At 43.6% G+C, this 24440-nt stretch overlaps 2 protein-coding genes across 5 annotated transcripts in view; one reads left to right on the top strand and one right to left on the bottom strand.

Moving 5' to 3' along the window:
- The window catches only part of LOC139226241 (TBC1 domain family member 31-like), a 211844-nt gene that overhangs the window by 30122 nt on the left and 157282 nt on the right, over nt 1-24440 (bottom strand). For 3 of the 4 annotated variants that reach the window (XM_070856863.1, XM_070856864.1, XM_070856866.1), the window contains one exon: nt 16396-17853. The exons of the other annotated variant lie outside the window; for it this stretch is intronic. In XM_070856863.1, the coding sequence (XP_070712964.1) occupies nt 17686-17853 (168 nt within the window). In that variant the 3' untranslated portion in view covers nt 16396-17685. Of the gene's footprint in view, nt 1-16395; nt 17854-24440 lie in introns of those variants that run through there. 4 annotated transcript variants of the gene reach the window in all.
- LOC139226243 (polyubiquitin-C) lies at nt 7875-9885 on the top strand. Its single transcript, XM_070856868.1, has 2 exons — nt 7875-7971; nt 8354-9885. Exon 2 carries the CDS (start codon nt 8360-8362, stop codon nt 9731-9733), a length of 1374 nt encoding a protein of 457 aa, XP_070712969.1. The 5' UTR covers nt 7875-7971; nt 8354-8359; the 3' UTR covers nt 9734-9885.

Genomic DNA, 24440 nt, shown 5'->3' with positions numbered 1-24440 from the left:
TTTTTGGAACTGTACTCATGCAGGCAAGTGGAAAGTATTCCATCACGCTCCTGATTTGTGCCTTGCAGATGGTGGAAAGGGGATGGGCAGTCAGGAGGTGGGACACTTGTCGCAGAATACCCAGCCTCTGACCTGCTCTTGTAGCCACAGTATTTGTGTGGCTGGTCCAGTTAAGTTTCTAGTCAATGATGGCCCCAGGACGTTGATGGTGAGGGATTCAGCTATGGTAATGCCATTGATTGTCATGGGACAGTGGTTAGACTCTCTCTTGTTGGAGATGCCTGGCACTTGTGTGGTGCGAATGTTACTTGCCACTTATCATCCCAAGCCTGAATGTCATCCAGGTTTTGCATGCGGGCATGGATTGTTTCATTATCTGGAACCGAACACTGTGCAATCATCAGCAAACATTACCACTCCTGACCTTATGATGAAGTAGCTGAAGACGGTTGGTCCTAGGACACTGCCCTGACATTCATCTGTAGTGATGTCCTGGGGCTGAGATGATTGGCCTCCAACACCCACAACCATCTTCATTTGTGCTCGGTATCAATCCAGCCAGTGGCATGTTTTGCCCGATTCCCACTGACTTCAATTTTACCAGAGCTCCTTGATGCCACACTCAGGCAAATGCTGCCTTGATGCCAAGGGCAGTTACTCTCACCTCACCTCTGGAATTCAGCTCTTTTGTCCATGTTTGGACCAAGGCTGTAAGGAGATCTGGAGCCGAGTGGTCCTGGTGGAACCCAAGCTGGTAGAGTTGGCAAGTGCTCCTTGATAGCACTGTCGACCATATTTTCCATCACTTTGTTGATGATTTAACATCAGAAATAGGAGCAGGAGTCGGCCATTTGGCCCCTCGAGCCTGCTCTGCCATTCAATAAGATCATGGCTGATCTGACCATGGACTCAGCTCCACTTCCCTGCCCGCTCCCTATAACCCTTTACTCCCTTATCGCTCAAAAATCTGTCTATCTCCGCCTTAAATATATTCAATGACCCAGCCTCCACAGCTCTCTAAGGCAGCAAATTCCACAGATTTACAACCCTCAGAGAGAAGAAATTTCTCCTTATCTCAGTTTTAAATGGGCGGCCCCTTATTCTAAGACTATGTCCCCTAGTTTTAGTTTCCTCTATGAGTGGAAATATCCTCTCTGCATCCACCTTGTCGAGTTCTCTTATTATCCTGGGGCTAACACCCATCTTTGTTTCAATTAGATCACCTCTCATCCTTCTGAACTCCAATGTGTATAGGCCCAACCTACTCAACCTATCCTCATAAGTCAACCCCCTCATAAGAACATAAGAAATAGGAGCAGGAGTAGCCATACGCCATTTAATACGATCATGGCTGATCCGATCATGGACTCAGGTCCACTTCCCTGCCCGCTCTCCATAACCCCTTAATCCCTTATCGGTTAAGAAACTGTCTATCTCTGTCTTAAATTTATTCAATGTCCCGTCATCCACAGCTTTCTGAGGCAGCGAATTCCACAGATTTACAACCCTCTGAGAGGAGAAACTCCTCCTCATCTCAGTTTTAAATGGGCAGCCCCTTATTCTAGTGAACATTCTCTGAACAGCCTCCAATGCAAGTATATCCTTCCTTAAATACAGAGACCAAAACTGTACGCAGTACTCCAGGTGTGGCCTCGCCAATACCCTGTACAGTTGTAGCAGGACTTCTCTGCTTTTATACTCTATCCCCTTGCAATAAAGGCCAACATTCCATTTGCCTTCCTGATTACTTGCCGTACCTGCATACTAACTTTTTGTGTTCATGCACAAGGACCCCCCAGGTCCCTCTGTACTGCAGCACTTTGCAACTTTTCTCCATTTAAATTATAATTGGCTTTTCTATTATTTCTGCCAAAGTGGATAACCTCACATTTTTCCACATTATACTCCATCTGAATGGTGACAGATTAGGAAAAGGGAAGGTGCAACGAGACCTGGGTGTCATGGTACATCAGTCATTGAAGGTTGGCATGCAGGTACAGCAGGCGGTTAAGAAAGCAAATGGCATGTTGGCCTTCATAGCGAGGGGATTTGAATACAGGGGCAGGGAGGTGTTGCTACAGTTGTACAGGGCCTTGGTGAGGCCACACCTGGAGTATTGTGTACAGTTTTGGTCTCCTAACTTGAGGAAGGACATTCTTGCTATTGAGGGAGTGCAGCGAAGGTTCACCAGACTGATTCCCGGGATGGCGGGACTGACCTATCAAGAAAGATTGGATCAACTGGGCTTGTATTCACTGGAGTTCAGAAGAATGAGAGGGGATCTCATAGAAACGTTTAAAATTCTGACGGGTTTAGACAGGTTAGATGCAGAAAGAATGTTCCCAATGTTGGGGAAGTCCAGAACCAGGGGTCACAGTCTGAGGATAAGGGGTAAGCCATTTAGGACCGAGATGAGGAGAAACTTCTTCACCCAGAGAGTGGTGAACCTGTGGAATTCTCTACCACAGAAAGTAGTTGAGGCCAATTCACTAAATATATTCAAAAGGGAGTTAGATGAAGTCCTTACTACTCGGGGGATCAAGGGTTATGGCGAGAAAGCAGGAAGGGGGTACTGAAGTTTCATGTTCAGCCATGAACTCATTGAATGGCGGTGCAGGCTAGAAGGGCTGAATGGCCTACTCCTGCACCTATTTTCTATGTCTATGTTTCTATCTGTCAAATTTTTGCCCACTCACTTAACCTGTCTATATCCCTTTGCAGATTTGTTGTGTCCTCCTCACAATTTGCTTTCCCACCCATCTTTGTATCATCAGCAAACTTGGCTACATTACACTCAGTCCCTTCATCCAAGTCATTAATATAGTTTGTAAATAGTTGAGGACCCAGCACCGATCCCTGCGGCACCCCATGAGTCACTGTTTGCCAACCTGAAAATGATCCATTTATCCCGACTCTTTGTTTTCTGTTAGTTAGCCAATCCTCTATCCATGCTAATATATTACCCCCAACCCCGTGAGCTTTTACCTTGTGCAGTAACCTTTTATGTGGCACCTTATCAAATGCCTTCTGAAAATCCAAATGCACCATATCCACTGGTTCCCCCTTATCCATGCTGCTCGTTACGTCTTCAAAGAACTCCAGCAAATTTGTCAAACATGATTTCCCTTTCATAAAACCATGCTGATTCTGCTTAATTGAATTATGCTTTTCCAAATGTCCCGTTACTGCTTCCTTAATAATGGACTCCAGCAATTTCCCAACGTCAGATGTTAGGCTAACTGGCCTATAGTTTCCTGCTTTCTGTCTATCTCCTTTTTAAATAGGGGCATTGCATTTGTGGTTTTCCAATCCACTGGGACCTCCCCAGAATCCAGGGAATTTTGGTAGATTACAACCAATGCATCCACTATCTCTACAGCTACTGCTTTTAAGACCCTAGGATGTAAGGCATCAGGTCCCGGGGACTTGTCCGCCTTTAGTCCCATTATTTTATCCAGTTCCGTGAAGACTGATACAAAATATTTGTTCAATGTCTCTGCCATTTCCCTGTACTCCATTATTAATTTCCCAGTCTCATCCTCTAGGGGACCAATATTTACTTTAGCCACTTGTTTCCTTTTTATGTACCTGTAGAAACTCTTACTATCTGTTTTTATATTTCGTGCTAGTTTACTTTCATAATCTATCTTCCCCCTCAATCATTTTTTTAGTCATTCTCTGCTGGCTTTTAAAAGTTTCCCAATCCTCTGGCCTCCCACTAATTTTGGCCACATTGTATGCCCTTGTTTTCAATTTGATACCATCACTTATTTCCTTAGTTAGCCACAGATGGTTATCCCTTCTCTTAGTCTTTCCTTCTCATTGGGATATATTTTGTTGAGTTATGAAATATCTCCTTAAATGTCTGCCACTGCTCATCAACTGTCGTCTATTTTCCCAGTCCACTTTAGCCAACTCTGTCCTCGTACCTTAGTAGTCTTCTTTATTTAAGCTTAGGACACTGGTTTGAGAACCAATTTTCTCACCCTCCAGCAGAAATTCAACAATATTATGGTCACTCATTCCTGGAGGATCTTTTACTATGAGATCATTTATTAATCCTGTCTCATTACACAGTACCAGATCTAAGATAGCCTGCTCCCTGGTTGGTTCCACAACGTACTGTTCAAGGAAACTATCCCGGATACACTCTATGAACTCCTCCTCAAAGCTCCCTTGGCCAATTTGCTTTGTCCAATCAACATGAAGGCTAAAATCGCCTAGGATTATTGCCATTCCTTTATTACAAACCTCCATTATTTCTTGACTTATACTCCGTCCAACAGTGTAGCTACTGTTAGGCGGCCTATAGACTATGCCCACTGATGGGGTGGTCAGTGGCCAATTTGGATTTGTACTGTCTTTTATGGACAGGACATACATGGGCAATTTTCCACATTGTCAGGTGGGTGCCAGTGTTGTAGCTGTATTGGAACAGCTTGGCTAGAGGTGCGGCCTGTTCTGGAGCACAAGTCTTCAGCACAACAGCCTTTGCTGTGTCCAGTGCATTTCTTGCTATCACATGGCATGAATCAAATTGGCTGAAGACTGGCTTCTGTGAAGTTGGTGGCCTCAGGGGGAGGCCGAGATGGCTCATCCACTTAGCACTTGTGGCTGAAGATGGTTGCACTGCCTTGTGTTTTGCACATATGTGCTGGACTCCTCCATAATTGAGGATGCCCTAACTTGCACCAAGTCCCGCTCACCAATTACCCCTGCGCTTGCTAACCTACATTGGCTTCGGGTTAAGCAACGTCTTTATTTCAAAATTCTCATCCTTATTTTCAAATCCCTCCATGGCCTCGCCCCTCCCTATCTCTGTAATCTCCTTCAGTCCCACAAACCCCCACTGAGATGTCTGCGCTCCTCTAATTCTGCCCCCTTGAGCATCCCTGCTTATAATCGCTCCACCATTGGTGGCCATGCCTTCTGTTACCTAGGCCCCAAGCTCTGGAACTCCCTGTCTAAACCTCTCCAATTCTCTTTCCTCCTTCAAGACGCTCCTTAAAACATACCTCTTTGACTAAGCTTTTGGTCACCTGCGCTAATTTCTACTTGTGCGGCTTGGTGTCAAATTTTTTAATCTCACAATACACCTGTGAAGCGCCTTGGGACATTTCACTACGTTTAAGGCGCTACATAAATACAAGTTGTTGTTATTGATGGTGATGTTCATGAACTCTCCTCCTCTCATTAGTTGTTTAATTGTCCACCACCATTCATGATCAAATGCAGCAGCTTTGATATGAACCATTGGTTGTGGGATCCACGAACTAGCATCCATGAGCTGGTTCTTTGGCCCAGCAGCTGTCTTGAGACCCACAAGAAAATGGCATCTGTGAGCTTTCCAGAGATGTAAGGGAGCCAATAAAAGTAAATAAGGAGAAAGGGTTTCCAGTGGCAGGAGGGTTAATAAGTAGAAGGTCACAGATTTAAGGTCACTGGCAAAAGAACCAGCGGTGAGATGAGGAGAATTTTTTAATGTAACAGGCTATGATCAGAATTGCACTGATTGTAAGGGTGGTGGAGGCAGATTCAATAACTTTCAAAAGGGAATAAATATTTGAAACAGAAAAAAAAATTAGAAAGCTTTGAGGAGAGCGGGGGAATGGGACTAATTGGATCGTTCTTTCAAAGAGCTGGCACAGACACGATGGGCCGAATGGCCTCCTTCTGTGCTATAAGATTTTATAAGGACATGGATCAGTACACATACTCAGCCACTAAATGTCATCTTGATTACAGATGTGAATACTGTCCAGCATACTGATGCCATTTCTGATCCAAATGCCAGTTGAGTATTGACTCATAAAAGAGTGTAAATTGTATCAAAAACATCTCCATTTGTCTTTCTGAGGTTCAGCTTTTGAAAGAGACAAAAGAAATTTACAGAAAATAAGAAATGGCTGACGATAGTGTGGCAGCTTCTTTTGGTCATAGTTTCATCGAGCTGTGGAATAAAACATCTCTCAAATATACAAAGCTGCAAGGCAGCAGCCACACGCATTCCAGAATGGGAGAACACTTGTTTTGATTCCTGTTTTCCTGGTTTCGGGGCATGTTGATGAGAAGCAAATACTAATAGTGACTGTGGTATGCATCATATCTGCCTTCAGACAAACACCTCATTGTTTCGATATTGTGCCAGAAATACACAATACAATTACGATAGATCACCCATGGCAACCACATCACGTCACAAACAATTTAAGTGAGCGTCCTTGGTGTTTTGTTTACGTGGCTAGATCAAATCAGAATCCAGACCGATACCAACTTTTTAAATGCCTTTAAATCAAAAAGATCCAGCTTCTAGAAATTATCTTTTATATAAACAAGATGACATATTCCAGTAACCAACGAGGAAGTATTTTATACAATGTTTATAGATATGGATTGTCTAGAAACTGGTTCGTCGTGCTAAAGGCTGTTGAATCGAACTCCAGAATCTTCAAAACAAAATATTAGTTTCAAATCAGCTTCATAGAGTGCAGCTCCCTCTTGGCTCATTTCAATGAAATAACTGAATTCTTCTGTCCTTGTGTGTCTGAGCCTCTCTCTCCGTGTGTGTGTGTCCGGGCCCCTCTCCCCGTGTGTCTGTGTCTGGACCTCTCTCCCAGTGTGTCCGGGCCTCTCTCCCAGTGTGTCTGTGTCTGGACCTCTCTCCCAGTGTGTCCGGGCCTCTCTCCCAGTGTGTCTGTGTCTGGGCCTCTCTCCCAGTGTGTCTGTGTCTGTGCCCTCTCCCAGTGTGTCCGGGCCCCTCTCCCCGTGTGTCTGTGTCTGGGGCCCCTCTGCCCAATGGCTGAAGTTCTTCCTCGGTATACACCAATTCAAATCAGTCCCTATCTTTCCAGCAACTCCATTTTTGAATCTCAGGCCTGCAAACCAGAAGAATGTTTTCAGTTATCCACTCCTGTCCTGAAACTGCTCATTCTGCCAATCCAACAAATACCCATTTACCATTTCATGAATACCCCCCTCCCCCATCCAAGTGCATGGAGCTCACTGTAGAGTCTCAACTGCTAAAATTAGACTTCAATTGGCAAAATAATTGATAGAAATATGGAAACATACAGCACAGGAGGCCAATCGGCCCATCATCCCTGTACTGGTCTTTGAATGAATAGTCGTGCTTAGTCCCACAGCCCCGCTTAATTGAGCATTAAATGTTTCATATAAACAAAATTAGGATTTCTCCAACAAGCTAAACCTCAACACCATTTTCAGACACTGACCTGCTGTTAAAACACTGACCTAACTTTAGGTTCGTGGGGATGGAGTCTGATGTGGAAAATGTGTCCTCAAGGTCACCTTGAATCCAAGATAAAAAATGTTTTTTTCCTCCCGTCAGCTTGCCAGGGGCAAAGTGCTGTGTGGACATTATCACAACAGCAAGACTGGTGTCAACAATCCAGAGCGTTAAGCTAAAGCGCCCCCCCTCTGCCCAGGGGGTATGGGGCCTCTCCCCCTCAGGGTGGGGGCCTCGGGCTCTCTCTCCCCCCCCCTCAGGCCTCGGGCCCCGGGCTCTCTCTCCACCCCCTCAGGGTGTGGGTGTGCAGCTTAATCTCCCCACCCCTCCCCCGGCGCGAGCCGCTGACTCACTGCCGGCTCACGCGCTGATCACACTGCAATGACGCGAATACGATGCATCGTTTGCTGATTGGCCGAGAGTAGCTTTGATTGACAGCAATTATGCCATACAGTCAACCATCAACCAATCACAAACCAGATAAATAGGATTTCAGCCAATCATCGAGCAGGAGGGCGGGCACTCACCTCACTGACCGCTTAGCATTTACAAATCAATCCGCATCTGAGGGTCCTAATCATTTATTTACTGGGACTATTTTGCCGCGGTACTATTTCTAATGCGGAGGGAACAAGCAGGGAGTGATGCGCTACCCGCCTATAAATAACGAGCGCTGAGCCGCTGCGTGAGATTGAAAGTTGGAGCGAGGAGAGACGATATTAGAGGTTTGTACCGGAGGATGCTGCTCTTAATTTAACTGCGTGGGCCGGAAATGAGGGACCTGACCTACCCTAGGCTGAGGTTTCACAGTGCGGCCCGGGGAGGAGGGAGTGGCGGGGCTGGGCAGTGACCGGCCCGGGGAGAGAGTGGCGGGGTCGGGCGATGACCAGCGGCCCGGGGAGGTAGTGGCGGGGCTGGGCAGCGGCCCGGGGAGGGCTATGGACGGGCCGGGACTTGCGGTTACTGGCCCAGCCGTCAATAGCGGCCTGGGCTCCGCAGAGTTGAAAGCTTCCAGTTCCCGCGATCCGTGTCTGGTTGTGTCTACTGGTTTGACCTACTCATCTATTCGGAAATGGTTAATTGCTGAAATTATGGTTTCTCTTACAGTTCAGAATGCAGATCTTTGTGAAGACCCTCACTGGTAAGACCATAACCCTTGAAGTTGAGCCAAGTGACACAATAGAGAATGTCAAAGCCAAGATCCAGGACAAAGAAGGTATTCCACCAGACCAACAGCGCCTGATCTTTGCTGGCAAACAGTTAGAAGATGGTCGCACTCTATCTGACTACAACATTCAGAAAGAATCTACCTTGCACTTGGTCTTGCGGCTGCGTGGCGGAATGCAGATCTTTGTGAAGACTCTCACTGGTAAGACCATCACCCTTGAAGTTGAGCCAAGTGACACAATAGAGAATGTCAAAGCCAAGATCCAGGACAAAGAAGGTATTCCACCAGACCAACAGCGTCTGATCTTTGCTGGCAAGCAGTTAGAAGATGGTCGCACTCTATCTGACTACAACATTCAGAAAGAATCTACCTTGCACTTGGTCTTGCGGCTGCGTGGCGGAATGCAGATCTTTGTGAAGACCCTCACTGGTAAGACCATAACCCTTGAAGTTGAGCCAAGTGACACAATAGAGAATGTCAAAGCCAAGATCCAGGACAAAGAAGGTATTCCACCAGACCAACAGCGTCTGATCTTTGCTGGCAAACAGTTAGAAGATGGTCGCACTCTATCTGACTACAACATTCAGAAAGAATCTACCTTGCACTTGGTCTTGCGGCTGCGTGGCGGAATGCAGATCTTTGTGAAGACTCTCACTGGTAAGACCATCACCCTTGAAGTTGAGCCAAGTGACACAATAGAGAATGTCAAAGCCAAGATCCAGGACAAAGAAGGTATTCCACCAGACCAACAGCGTCTGATCTTTGCTGGCAAGCAGTTAGAAGATGGTCGCACTCTATCTGACTACAACATTCAGAAAGAATCTACCTTGCACTTGGTCTTGCGGCTGCGTGGCGGAATGCAGATCTTTGTGAAGACCCTCACTGGTAAGACCATAACCCTTGAAGTTGAGCCAAGTGACACAATAGAGAATGTCAAAGCCAAGATCCAGGACAAAGAAGGTATTCCACCAGACCAACAGCGTCTGATCTTTGCTGGCAAGCAGTTAGAAGATGGTCGCACTCTATCTGACTACAACATTCAGAAAGAATCTACCTTGCACTTGGTCTTGCGGCTGCGTGGCGGAATGCAGATCTTTGTGAAGACCCTCACTGGTAAGACCATAACCCTTGAAGTTGAGCCAAGTGACACAATAGAGAATGTCAAAGCCAAGATCCAGGACAAAGAAGGTATTCCACCAGACCAACAGCGTCTGATCTTTGCTGGCAAGCAGTTAGAAGATGGTCGCACTCTATCTGACTACAACATTCAGAAAGAATCTACCTTGCACTTGGTCTTGCGGCTGCGTGGGGGACTGTGAAAGTTGACCGTTTTGATTCTAAGCATCAATTTGCACTTTTTTGTTGCAGTGTAATCTTTTTAATGCACTTTGATGTATAGATCTTGCTTTTGTAATGAACAAACTGGACTTTGTAACTGAAGCATTGTAGATAATAAAGATTTTGGCAAGTACTTTGTCTTAGTTTATTTATCTGGCATTTAGGTTAGCTAAATTATATTCACTGTTAATGACCAACTTATACTGCAGTAGTTAAATAAAAATTACCAATTTATTCTTACAAAGTTGAGGGTAAACTTATAAAGCTGTGTCTTGTGCAGGCTGGCAAAGAATAGTGGGTGAGGGGGAAATAAATTAATTAGTATTGCCATGGAGGTGGGTGACTTAAATATTTAACTCTAATGAGGGTAAATTCAGTGTCTTCTAGCTGAAAGGTGTTTATTTGCATCTGCCTTGCTAACTTAGACCATCAAAACCAGGTTAATTTGTCTGTTGCAGGAAAGTCAGATTATTGTTTCCACCAATTTGGGGAGGATGTCAAAAATCCTGCTAAGCAGATGTTCCATTTTGCCTCAACCTGGAGATGGGTGAAGGTAAATACATCAAAGCATTGTACTTTCCAGATCGCTTCCTTTATTTTAAATGTCCTTTCTGGTCTTATGATATGTAGAAATATTCCAAAACTATATCCCCATGAGAAGGAAAGACTGGCTAGCTGAGGAAATAAGGGATGGTATCAAATTGAACAGTAGGACATACAAAGTGGCCAAGATTAGTGGGAGGCCAGAGGATTGGGAAACTTTCTTAAAAGCCAGCCAGCAAAAAAACTTCAAAAAAAAATTACAAAAGCAAACTAGCATGAAATATAAATAGTAGCATTTCTACAAGTACATAAAAAGAGTGGCTAAAGTAAATGTTCATCCTGGAGAGGATGAGACTGGGGAATTAATAATGGGGAACAGGGAAATATTTATCAGTATTCATGGAAGAAGACACTAAAAATCCCAATAGTGGATAATCAAGGGGCTATAGGGAGGGAGGAGCTTAATACTATCGCTAAAGTAGTAATACTCAGTAAAATAGGACTATAGATGGATAAGTCCCCTGAGCCTGATGGCTTGCATCCTAGGGTCTGGATGCATTTGTTGTAGTCTACCAAAGTTCCCTGGATTCTGGGGAGGTCCCTGCACATTGGAAAACTGCCAATATAATGCCCTTATTTTTTTTAAAAAGGGCAGACACAGCAGGAAATTATAGATCAGTTAGCCTAACATCTTTTGTTGGGAAAATGCTGGAGTCCATTATTAAGGAAGCAGTAGCAGGACATTTGGAAAATCATGATTCAGTCAAGCAGAGTCAGCATAGTTTTATGAAAGGGAAATCATGTTTGACAAATTTGCTGGAGTTCTTTTGAGGATGTAATAAGCAGGGTGGATCGGAGGGAACCAGTAGATGTGGTATATTTGGATTTTCAGAAGGCATTTGATAAGGTGCCACATAAAAGGTTACTGCACAAGATAAAAGCTCATGGGGTTGGGAGTAATATATTGGCATCGATTGAGGATTGGCTAATTAACAGAAAATAAGAGAGTTGGACTAAATGAGTTATTTTCCAGTTGGCAAACAATAACTAGTGGGGTGCTGCAGGGATCGGTGCTGGGTCCTCAACTATTTACAATATATTAATGACTTGGATGAAGGGACCGAGTGTAATTACCCAAGTTTGCTGATACAAAGATGGGTGGGAGAGCAAATTGTGAGGACACAAGAAATCTGCAAAGGGATATAGACAGGCTAAGTGAGTGGGCAAAAATTTGGCAGATGGAGTATAATGGAAAATGTGAAGTTATGCACTTTGGCAGAAAAAATAAAAAGCAAATAATTTAAATGGAGAAAGATTACAAAGTGCTGCAGTACAGAGTGACTTGGGGTCCTTGTGCATGAAACACAAAGTTAGTATGCAGGTACAAGTAATCAGGAAGGCCGATGTAATGTTGGCCTTTATTGCAAGAGGGATAGAATGTAAAAGCAGAGAAGTCCTGCTACAACTGTACAGGGTATTGGTGATGTCACACTTACAGTATTGCATACAGTTTTGGCCTCCGTATTCAAGGAAGGATATACTTGCATTGGAGACTGTTCAGAGAAGGTTCACTAGGTTGATTTTGGAGATGAGCAGGTTGACTTATGAGGATAGGTTGGGCAGATACTCATTGGAAAGAATGAGAGGTGATGTTATCGAAACATTTAAGATAATGGGGGAGCTCGACAAGGTGGATGCAGAGAGGATATTTCCACTCATAGGGGAAACTAAAACAAGGGACATAGTCTCACAATAAGGGGTCACCCATTTAAAACTGGGATGAGGAGGAATTTCTTCTCGGGGTTGTAAATCTGTGGAATTCTCTGCCCCAGAGAGCTGTGGAGACTGGGACATTGAATATATTTAAGGCAGAGATAGACAGATTTTTGAGTAATAAAGGGTTATGGGGAGCGGGCAGGGAAGTGGAGCTGAGTCCATGGTCAGATCAGCCATGATCTTATTAAATGGTGGAGCAGGCTCGAGGGGCCAAATGGCCTACTCCTGCTCTTATTTCTTATGTTTTTAGGTGGTTATGATTAGATCTGATTCCACCACCCTTTCAGGCAATGCAATCCAGATCCGAACACAATTCATCAGATTATGAAGCAGTCAGTGTGCACATTGAGGCTCCAGCTGATGAAGGGCAAGCAATGTTCCTACTAAGCGCTGCACTCACTCAGCAGTGGGGAGGTTCCATGCAGGCTGTTCACCAGCCTTTCAATGAAACAAACCACGCAGGTGGAGACTGCATAAAAATTGGTGGGAATATTGGTGACAAGTAACATGGCCGCCAATGACAATCTCCAACAAGAGAGTCTAACATTTCACTGATGTTAAATGGCATTCCGATTGTCAAATTTCTTCCCCCCCCCCCCCCCCCACCCCACACACACCAACATCCTGGGGGCCACCATTGACCAGAAACTTATTTGGTCTTTCACCAACCTTTACACCACTTACAAGATTCATCTCACGAGTTTACTAGAATACACAACACTGAGTGCAACTCCAACAACACTAGAGAAGCTCGACACCATCGAGGATAAGGCAGCCTGTTTGAGCGGCACTCCATCCACCACCATAAACATTTACTCACTCCAGCTGAGTGGCTGCAGTGTGCACCGTCTGCACTGCTGCAACTCCTCAAGGCTTCTTCAACAGCACCTCCCAATTCTGTGAGCTCTATCACATAGAAGGACAATGGCAGCTGGTGTGTGGCAGTACCACCATCTCCCAAGTTCGTCAGCCAGCCTGACTGCCAGCTCTTTGAAAGATTTATCAATTTAGTCCCACTCTCCGGCTCTTTCCCTACAGCCCAGCAATTTTTTTCCTTTTCCAAGTATTTATCCAATTCCCATTTGAAAGTTTCTATTGAATTTGCTTCCACGACCCTTTCATGGAGTGAGTTTATTCCAGATCGTAACTCAGAGAAAAAAGATTTATCTTCCCCTCTGCCTTGAATCTGTGCACTCTGGTTACTGACCCTTATGCCACTGGAAGCAGTTCCTCTATTTATTCTATCAAAACTGTTCATTATTTTGAACACATCAAATCTCCTCTTAACCTTCTCTTTTAAAGAGAATAACCTCAGCTTCTCCAGTCTCTCCACACAACTGAGATCCCTCATCCTCAGAGGCAGGAAGCAAAGGGTAATGGTTGGTGGGTGTTTTTGTGACTGGAAGGCTGTTTCCAGTTGGGTTTCGCGGGCTCAGTACTGGGTCTTTGCTTTTTGTTATATATATCAATGATTTTGAATGTAGGGGGTATGATTAAAAACATTAACAACTTGCATTTATATAGCACCTTTAACTTATTGAAACGTCGCAAGGCGCTTCTCTGGAGGATTATGAGATCAAAAATTTGACACCGAGCCGCACAAGTAGAAATTAGCACAGGTAACCAAAAGCTTGATCAAAGAGGTATGTTTTAAGGAGCATCTTGAAGGAGAAAAGAGAGGCGTAGAGGTTAAGGCAGGGAGATCCCGAGCTTGGGGCCTAGGCAACAGAAGACACGGCTGCTAACGGTTGAGTGATTATAATCCGGGATGCTCAGGAGGGGTATGTGGAGCTTGAGGAGATTACAGAGATAGGGAGGTGCGAGGCCATGGAGGGATTTGAAAACAAGGATAAGAATTTTGAAATCGAGGCGTTGCTTAACTGGGAGCCAATGTAGGTCAGCGAGCACAGGGGGTGATGGGTGAGTGGGATTCGGTGCCAGTTAGGACACGGGCAGCCGAGTTTTGGATCACCTCATTCACATAGGGTACATTGGAATAGTCAAATCTAGAGGTTACAAAGGGATAGATGAGGGCTTCAGCAGCGGATGAGCTGAGGCAAGTGTGGAAACGGGCGATGTTATGGAGGTGGAAAAAGTTTGCCAATGTTGCAAAAATTGGCCATGTGGTTGATAATGAAGAAGAAAGCTGTAGACTGCAGGAAGATATCAATGAACTGATCAGCTGGGCGGAACAGTGGCAAATGGAATTCAATCCTGAGAAGTGTGAGGTAATGCATCTGGGGAGAGCTAACAAGGCAAGGAATACACATTAAATGGTAGGACACTGAGAAGTGTAGAGGAACAAAGGGACCTGGGAGTGCATGTCCATAGATCCCTGAAGGTAGCAGGCCTGGTAGATAAGGTGGTTAAGAAGGCATACGGAATACTTGCCTTTATTAGCCGAGGCATATAATACAAGAGCAGGGAGGTTATGCTTGAACTGTATAAAACACTCGTTAGGCCACAGCTAGAGTACTGCGTGTAGTTCTGGTCACCACATTACAGGAAAGATGTGATTGCATTAGAGGGTACAGGGGAGATTTACGAGGATGTTGCCTGGACTGGAGAATTTTAGCTATGAGGAAAGATTGGATAGGCTGGAGTTGTTTTCTTTGTAAAAGAGGAGGCTGAGGGGATACCTTATTGAGGTGTATAAAATTATGAGCCCAAATTATGAGCCCAGAAGGGCCTATTTCCATTAGCAGAGAGGTCAGCAACTGGGGGACATTGATTTAAAGTGATTGGTAGGAGGTTTAGAGGGGATTTGAGGGGTAATATTTTCACCCAGAGGGTGGCGGGGGTCTGGAACTCACTGCCTGAAAGGGTGGTAGAGGCAGAAACCCTCACCGCATTAAAAAAGTACTTGGATGTGCACTTGAATTGCCGTAACCTACAGGGCTACGGACCAAGAGCTGAAAAGTGGGATTAGGCTGGATAGCTCTTTGTTGACTGGCGCGGACACGATGGACTGAAATGGCCTCCTTTTGTGCTGTAAATGTCTATGATTTTATGATTCCTGATACCATTCTAGTAAATCTCTTCTACACTCTATCCAATTGCCTCTCCTCATTTTGGTAGGAAGAATGAGGAGAGACAATATAAACTAAACATCATCATCATATCATCATAGGCAGTCCCTTGTAATCGAGGAAGACTTGTTTTCACTCTCAAAAATGAGTCCTTAGGTGGCTGAACAGTCCAATACGAGAGCCACAGTCCCTGTCACGGGTGGGACAGACAGTCGCTGAGGGAAAGGGTGAGTGGGACTGGTTTGCCGCACGCTCTTTCTGCTGCCTGCGCTTGATTTCTGCACGCTCTCGGCGATGAGACTTGAGGTGCTCGGTGCCCTCCCGGATGCATTTCCTCCACTTAGGGTGGTCTTTGGCCAGGGTCTCCCAGGTGTCAGTGGGGATGTTGCACTTTTTCAGGGAGGCTTTCAGGGTGTCCCTGTAACTAATCTTAACAGTTCAATGTTAAAGGGGGTGCAGAAAAAGAGAGACCTGGGTGTATATGTACACAAATCTTTGAAGGTGGGAGGACAAGTTGAGAAGGCTGTTAAAAAAGCAAATGGCTTTATTAATAGAGGATTAGAGTACAAACTCAAGGAAGTTATACTGAACCTTCATAAAACACTGGTTAGGCCTCAGCTGGAGTATTGTGGGCACCATACTTTAGGAAGGATGTCAAGGCCTTGGAGAGGGTGTAGAGGAGATTTACTGGAGTGGTAACAGGGATGAGGGACTTCAGTTACGTGGAGAGACTGGAGAAGCTGGGATAGTTCCCTTAAATTCCATCTGCCATATGTCTGCCCATTTCACTAATCTGTCTATGACCTCCTGAAGTCTATTACGATCCTCATTGTTTACTACATTTCCGAGTTTCGTGTCCTCTGCAAACTTTGAAATTATGCTCTGTATAACCAACTCCAAGTCATTGATAAAAAAATCCAAAAGAGCACTGGTTCTACTACCGATCCCTGGGGACCACCACTGTACACTTCCCTCTAGTCTGAATAACAACTGTTCACCCCTACTCTCTGCTTTTTGCCCCTTAGTCAATGTCATATCTATGCTGTGGCTGGTCCTTTAACCCCATGTACTTTAATTTTGCTTACATGTATATTATGTGGCACTTTGTCAAATGCCTTTGAAAGTCCATATACACATCAACCATACTACCATCATCAACCCTTTCCGTTAGTTCATAAAATAACTCAATCAAGTTAGTCAAAATGATTTTCCATTAACAAATTCATGCTGACTTTCATTTATTAATACATAATTTTCCAAATGACATAATTATTGTCTCTAAAAATTTCCCCATAACCAACGTTAGGCTGACTGGCCTGTAACTGTTGGGTTTACCCCTTTCTCTTTTTTAAACAGGGTGTAACTTTTGCAATCCTCCAGTACTTTGGCACCAGCCCCGTATCTAAGGGGAATTGGAAGATTATAACAATAACAAAATGGCAGACTTGTTAAATGACTTGTCCTTCACAGTGAAGGACAAATACTAGCAGTACAAGGGAGCCTAAAAAGAAGTCAAGGGGAGGAACTTAGTGGATTTATTGTAAGTTTAAAGAGAAATGGTAATGGAGAGCTGTGGGGAAAGAGCAGGGGAGTGGGACTAATAGCTCTTTCAAAGAGCCGGCACAGACACGACGAACCGAAAGGCCTCCTTCTGTACTGTATTATTTTAGAATAGTGGGACTGGATAATTCGTGCTGGGTTACACTAATACAATACAGTGAGAGGAAAAGATGCATGTTTCAAATTGCACGGTGCGTGCTCCATGAGTGAAAACTGGGACCAGCTGAGCTTTTTCAAATCCTTGTCTTGTGCAAACAGACAAACGGTTCAAACAAGAGATCAAGCAGATATCTAAAGGCTAAATGACATTATTTATTCAAGGGGAGATTCCTACAGAAGGAAAGCAGGTATTTATAGTTTGAGTAATAAAGTTTGAGGTTAGTTGGACCTCGTAGCTTTTTCCTGTACATTAAACATTTATTATTTTGCTCACCAATCTCCAATTAGTTCCTTCGCTGGGCAGGATTGTTCTCACTTCAATTATTTTTGTTTGTCCAGAATAGATTTGATTAGGAATTTCCACATGATCTTCCTCCATACATGCGACAAGAAATTGGCCAAAACCCCAAAAGCGACATGACCAGATATTTACAGTTTCTCTGGGTTTCCGCTAAAGTTACAAGACACCAGTGACCCCTGCGGAAATTCCACCCATATTTCTAAATTCAATAACTTAATATGATGACCAAGGTTCTTGTTTTACTCATTTCCGCACAAGGAGATCACATGTTTGCTTAGGTGAGTAATATACGAACACCATCATCTCCAAGTTTCACACCGTGGCTTGGGACCTACAATTGCCATTGTTCATTGTTGTTGGGTCATTATTGTGGAACAGGAACAGGAGTAGGTCACTCAGCCCCTTGAGCCTGTTCCGCCATTCAATTAGATCATGGTTGATCTGAATTTCAATACCATTTACACAGCACTTCCTCAATATCCTTTGGATGAGCAGAAAGGGCTATTTTGTACAGACAAATTACAATTAGCGATTTCAGTGCAACCCACTGTCTGAATAGGGTGTTTCAGAGAGTGTCTGATGAGAAAACTTTTTCCTGTGAGAGATGGGCTCTGTATCGTGCTTCCACCCTTTTCTGGACTGCTTCAGCCAGCTTTCTGCACATGTCAGCTCTTCGTGGCTCAGGGATTCTATCCAGTTCGCCGCTATCCAGGTAACGTCCAAATATTTCAAGCTGTCCATAGGAGAAAAATTTACAAATGCAATTGTTTCCTGAGAGATGTGGCGGCATTTAAGCACAATATTCACTATGATCATATGTACACCGATTGTACCTAGTGATTATCACTACTCATCCCTAGCTTGGATTCTCATGTCAGCCATTCTTTTTACCAATTTTTCCCACACTTACCTACATACCAAATGGGGCATAGCAATCTCCAAGAAAGATATAGAAAGATTAGGGGCCCAATATGTAGCAAATGCTGTAAAATGTAGAACAAAGTGCTGTACTACCTGTTGGAAAAAGGATTGAGAATACACCCTAAGGAATAGGGCGTAACCACAGATCACATCAGGAATCAAGCGCATTGTAAACAGAATGGGAAGTTGAGAATTTGGTGAGACTGGGAATTCGGAGCAGTGGCGGGGGGGTGGGGGGCGGTGGGCGAGGAGGAGGTATTCCTTTTTGATTTAATACTTGTAGTAGTTTATATAAGCTTGAGACAGCAAATATTTTGAGCTAGAAACCTATAACTAATGTTATTAAATTAATAGTTTAAACTAGTTAAATGAATTAGTATAAAAAACCCTAAAAACAAACTAAGTGAATTAATTACATACATAAAACTTTAATTAATTAAATGTATAAAACCGGGTTGGATAGAAATGGGAGTACAGGAGGTGTGCGTATCTGCAGAATGTGGGAATTTGTGGAGAGATCCCAGGCAATTACATCTGCAGTAAGTGTCTGCAACTCGGCAAACTTCGGCTCAGAGTTGTTGAGCTGCATTCTGAGGTAAGACATTGCGATGTATCAGGGAGGGGGAGAGTTACCTGGACATTTTGATCCTGGAGGCAGTCATACCCCTTGGGTTAGGTAATGGTTTAGATTTGGTTAGTGGTCAGGAACAGAACAATGTGACTTCGACTCAGGCAGTAAGGGGACTGCAGATGGAGGAGCTTCAGCCTTTACCATTGTCCAACAGGTATGAGGTACATGCTACCAATGTGGATGGGAACAAAGACTGCAGTGAGGATAGGAAAATGGACCACAGCACATTGGTACAGGAGGTCACTCAAGTGGGGGAGGAAAAATGAATGTCGTTGTGTTAGGGGATAGTATAGTCAAGGAGACAAATACTGTTCTCTGCAGCCATGACCGTGTGTCCGAAGACTATGTTACCTGCCCGGTGACAGGGTTAAGGACATCAACTCGTGGCTGGAGAAGAACTTGGAGGGAGGGGGAGGATCCAGTTGTTGTGGACCATGTGGCAACCTATGACATCGGTAGAACTAGGAATGACTGCTGAGGGAGTTTGAGGAGCTAGGGTACAAATTAAAATGCAGACCTCAAAGACAGGGTTAATTAGTAATCTTAAAATAAAGGATCCTCTGGACAAGAGTGATCATAACATGATAGAGTTTCATATTAGGTTTGAGAGTGATGTAGTTAAGAACAAAACTAGGGTCTTACATTTAAACAAAGCCAATTACGGAGATATGAGAGGCAAGTTGGCTAAGGTAGATTGGGAAATTAGGTTAAAAGATATGACTGTAGATAAGCAATGGCAAATGTTTAAAAAGGTTATTATAATTCTCAATGAATATTCATTCCCCAGAGGAATAAAAACTCCACTGGAAAAATGGCTTAATAGAGAAGTTAAAAATTGTATTAGATAAAAAGAAAAGGCTTATAATGTTGCCAAAAAGAGTAGTAAACCTGAGGATAGTGAGGTTTTTAAAAATCAGCAAAGGATGACCAAGAAATTGATGAATAGGAGAAAATAGTAAACTAGAAAGAATTATAAAAACAGAGCTTTTTATATGTAAAAAGGAAGAGATTAGCGAAAGCAAACATGGGTTACTTAGAGGCAGGAGAAATTATAATTGGGAATAAAGAGATGGCAGAGACGTTTAACAATGATTTTGTCTCTGTCTTCACCGTAGAAGACACAAAGAACTATCGGAAATTGTGGGGAACCAAGGATTACATAGGATATATGACACAGAAACAGGCCATTCGGCCCAACCATGCCGGCGTTTATGCTCCACTCGAGCCTCCTCCCATTTTTCCTCATCTAAATCTATCAGCGTAACCCTCTATTCCCTTCTCCCTCATTTGTTTGGCTTGACTCCCTTAAATGCACCTATACTATTTGCCTTAACCACTCCCTATGGTAGCAAGTTCCACATTCTCACCACTCTCTATGGGTAAAGAATCATAGAATTATAGAAATTTACAGCACGGAAGGAGGCCATTCAGCCCATCGTGTCCGCGCCGGCCGACCAAGAGCTATCCAGCCTAATCCCACTTTCCAACTCTTGGTCCATAGCCCTGTAGGTTACGGCACTTTAAGTGCACATCCAAGTATTCAGAAGTTTCTTCTGAATTCCCAATGGGATTTCTTGGTGACTATCTTATATTGATGGCCTCCACAAGGGGAAACATTCTCTCTGTATCCACTCTATCAAAACCTGTCATAATTTTAAAGACCTCTATTAGGTCACCCCTCAGCCTTTTTCAAGAGAAAAGAGATCCAGCCTGTTCATCCTTTCCTGATATGTATACCCTCGCATTTCTGGTATCATCCTTGTAAATCTTCTCTGCACCCTCTCCAGTGCCTCTATATCCTTTTTATAATATGGTGACCAGAACTGTACGCAGTGCTCCAAGTGTGGTCTAACCAAAGTTCGATACAGGTTTAGCATAACTTCCCTACTTTTCAATTCTATCCCTCTAGAAATAAACCCTAGTGCTGGGTTTGCTTTTATTATGGCCTTACTAACCTGTGTCGCAGCATTTAGTGATGTGTGTATTTGTATCCGAGATCCCTTTGTTCCTTTACCCCACCCAGACTCACACCCTCCCAGTAATAAGTAACCTCCCTATTCTTCCTACCAAAACGTAATTCCTCACATTTATCTGTGGTGAACTTCATTTGCCGATTATATGCCCATTCTGTAAGTTTATTAATGTCCCCCTGTAATTTGTTGCAGTCCTCCTCAGTATTGACTATCCCCCAATTTGGTGTCATCCACAAATTTATAAATTGTGTTTTTGATTCCAAAGTCTAAATCGTTAAAATAAATTGTGACCAACAGTGGTCCCAGCACTGATCCTTGTGGAACACCACCACCCACCTTCTGTCCCTGCGAATAGCTACTCTTTACCCCTACTCTCGGCTTTCTGTCTTGTAGCCAGCTACCATCCTGCTACTTATCCCCTGACTCTGCATTCTCTGACCTGGTCCATTAGTCTATTATGGGGAACCTTATCGAAGGCCTTTTGAAAATCTAGATAAATTACATCTACTGCATTACCATTGTCTACTCTCTCTGCTACCTCTTCAAAAAATTCAGTAAGGTTGGTCAAACAAGGCTTTCCCTTTTGAAATCTATGCTAATGAGAATGAGGAACTTAAAAGTAATTAATATTAGTAAAGAAAAAATACTGGAGAAATGAATGGGATTAAAATCAGACATCCTAGGGTTTTAAAACAGGTGGCTGCAGAGAAAGTGGTTTTGATCTCTCAGAATTCCCTAAATTCTAGAATGGTCCCTGTGAATTGGTAAGTAGCAAAATTAATTGCGCTGTTCAAGAAAGGAGGGAGAGAAAACAGGGAACTATAGGCCAGTTAGCCTGACATCAGTGGTAGGGTAAATGGCGCAATCCATTATTAAGGATGTCGTAACAAGGCACTTGGAAAATCACAATATAATTAGGCAGAATTAACACAGTTTTATGAAAGGGGAATCGTGTTTGACAATTTTATTAGAGTTTTTGGAGGGTGTAACTAGTAGGGTAGATAAGGGTGAACCAGTTGGTGTAGATTTTCAGAAGGCATTCGATAAGGTGCCACACAAGAGGTCGTTACACAAGATTCGGGCTCTTGTGATTTTGAGTAATATATTAGCATAGAAAGAGGATTGGTTAACGGACAGAAAACAGAGAGTAGAAATAAATGGGTCATTTTCTGGATGGCAGGGTGTAACTAGTGAAGTGTCACAAGGATCAGTGCTTGAACCTCAACTAATTACAATCTATATTAGATGAGGGGACCGAGTGTATTGTATCCAAGTTTGCTGGTGACACAAAGATTGGTGGGAAAGTAAGCTGTGAGGAGGATGCAAACAGCCTGCAAAGGGATATAGACTGTTTAAGTGATTGGGCAAGAAGATGGCAGATGGAGTATAATGTGAGGAAATGCAAAATTATCCACTTTGGTAGGAAGAATGGAAAAGCAGAATATTTTTTAAAAGGTGAGGGACTAGTAGATGTTGGTATTCAGAGGGATTTGGGTGTCCTTGTACACAAATCGCCTGGCTGGAGAGTCTAGAACTAGGGGACATGGTCTCAGCATAAGGGGTCGGCCATTTCGAAATGAGATGATGAAAAATGTCTTCATTCCAGACACCTGTGGATGTATATTCAAGACTGAGATCGATTGATTTTTGGGCACTAAGGGAAACAAGGGATATGGGACAGGGTGGGAAAGTTGTGTTGATGTAGAAGTTCAGCCATGATCTTATTGAATGGCAGAGCAGGCTCGATGGGCTGTATAGCGTACTCCTGCTCCTATTTCTTATGTTCTTATGTGCTCAAATGGTAACGTCTTAATGGAGTGGAACAAGAGAGAGAGTTAGACGGATAGGTACACTGATCTTTAGAGACAGGATTGCAAGTGGAAACAGCTATAAAAAAGGGAACCTGAGATTTTGGGTTTAAATATTGGCAGTAACTACAAAAGCAAGGAGTTGATAAATCACTAGTTTGGATAAGCTGAAGTTTATGGAAGGTGGAAGACAGGAGGCTGATTATTTGAATAGTTAAGTTTGGAGGTGACAAAGGCATGGGTGAGTGTTTCGATAGCAGATGGGCTATGTTATGGAGGTGGAAATAAGCAGTCTTTGTAATGGAGAGGATATTAGATTGGAAGCTCAGCTCTGAGTCAAATAGTATGCTGAGGTTGCGAACAGTCTGGCTCAGCCTGAGGCAATGACCTAGGAGGGAGATGGGATTCATGGCAAGGGTATGGGTTTTGTGGCAAGGGCTGAAGAGCATGGCTCCTATCTGCCCAATGTTTAATAGCATTTAAGAGAAAATTAGATTAAACCGAAAGAAGAAAAACATTAAAGAGTGTGTGGAAATAGAAATAGAGTAGATAGCAGCAATGTGGGACCAGCATAGGTTCAGGAATGATGGACCAAATAGTCCCCTTTATTGATATTTCTTTGAATTCTATGATTATATGAACTATTATATATCTTTACTAGTGTTAGTATAGTCAGAGTTAATCTACATATATGGTACACAGTGTTAACATTATTGAACATATTTCTATTTTTGGTATATTATCAGATTTAACATAAAGTAAGTGGAAGAAATAAGACTTTCCCATTTTAAACCACGCAGGTGTATTTAGCTGTTTATCTACATATATGGGGCTTTAATTTTGACACCATTGAGCGCGTTTTTTGGAGCAATCTTGATTTTGCAACTTTCCTCAAAGTTTGTATGCCGGCGGCGACTGTCAGCGGCGGATTTTTTGGCGGAGGTCTGGTTGAAAACTGATTTCCGTGCCGTTTTTGGTCGTTTTTTGGCCATTTAACCGAATTACGCTAACACCGATTTTTTTCAGGACGACGCACAATGTGCCAATCAGAAAAACCCTTTAACTTAAGGAAATCAGCGCTGAGCACATTTCTGAGTTTTTGGAGTGAGGGAAGAAGACAATTTAAACACAAATTCCTGATGATTTTTGCAGAGGGAAGTCGGAAAAAGTTAATTTTTGCCACAGAATGTTAGAAATTAAATTTTTCCATGTTATGTGAGAAGGCAAATTTCGACTCCATCCCACCACAGAATCTCTACTCATGGGTCAGAGGAGTGCCAGCCGGCCGGATCGCTCCCTCGGCCGGACACAAGCTCGGCGCTTGGATTCCATAGCAGCCCCCCCCCACCGGAATCAACTTGTAAAGAAGCCTGAGGGATGGGCGGGTGCAATACAAACGCTGAGCTCATGTGTTTCTGTCCGGCTGTGGGAGTGATCCTGCTGGCATGCACTCCAAACTGTGCATCGGAGATGGCACAACACAGCACCAAATATATGCATTTCGGCAAAAGCTCAGTGCCATAAATCACTGTGCGTCGCGACTCCATAGCGATAGAGCTTAGTGCTGCGCATGCACGCAGACCAGGGTGTGGTCCATTCTACTAGTGCGTCACCCAGCAATGGTGTGTGTGCTTCAGTAATTACTGTCTCACAATAACAAGAATAACAAAATTAAGAATAATAATTATGGGTGCAAATATTATATGCTTCATGTAGTAAGGTTGGTTTACATGCATGCCATGGAGAGGTGACGGATAACACAACGCCACCAGTGCAGAAACCAGATAATTTGGGCATTAATGGGGAGGAGGCCATACACTGATCGAATCTACAGGGACAGGCGCTCATACCTACACCTGAGTGAGCCAGACTGCATTCGCAGGCTGCGATTTAGAAAGGAGGTCATCACCGAGATCTGCCAGCTAGTCAGGGCAGACATACAGCCAAGAAGTGGCAGGAGGACTGCCCTACTTGTGGAAGTGAAGGT

This window comes from Pristiophorus japonicus, chromosome 16 (genome assembly GCF_044704955.1).
Source record: "Pristiophorus japonicus isolate sPriJap1 chromosome 16, sPriJap1.hap1, whole genome shotgun sequence".
In the NCBI taxonomy this organism is placed as follows: domain Eukaryota; kingdom Metazoa; phylum Chordata; class Chondrichthyes; family Pristiophoridae; genus Pristiophorus; species Pristiophorus japonicus.
This window is presented reverse-complemented; position numbering and strand designations above follow the sequence as displayed.

Excerpts from the sequence above, each read along its gene's own strand:
- LOC139226243 (XM_070856868.1), top strand. The coding sequence starts at position 8,360 with ATGCAGATCTTTGTGAAGACCCTCACTGGTAAGACCATAACCCTTGAA.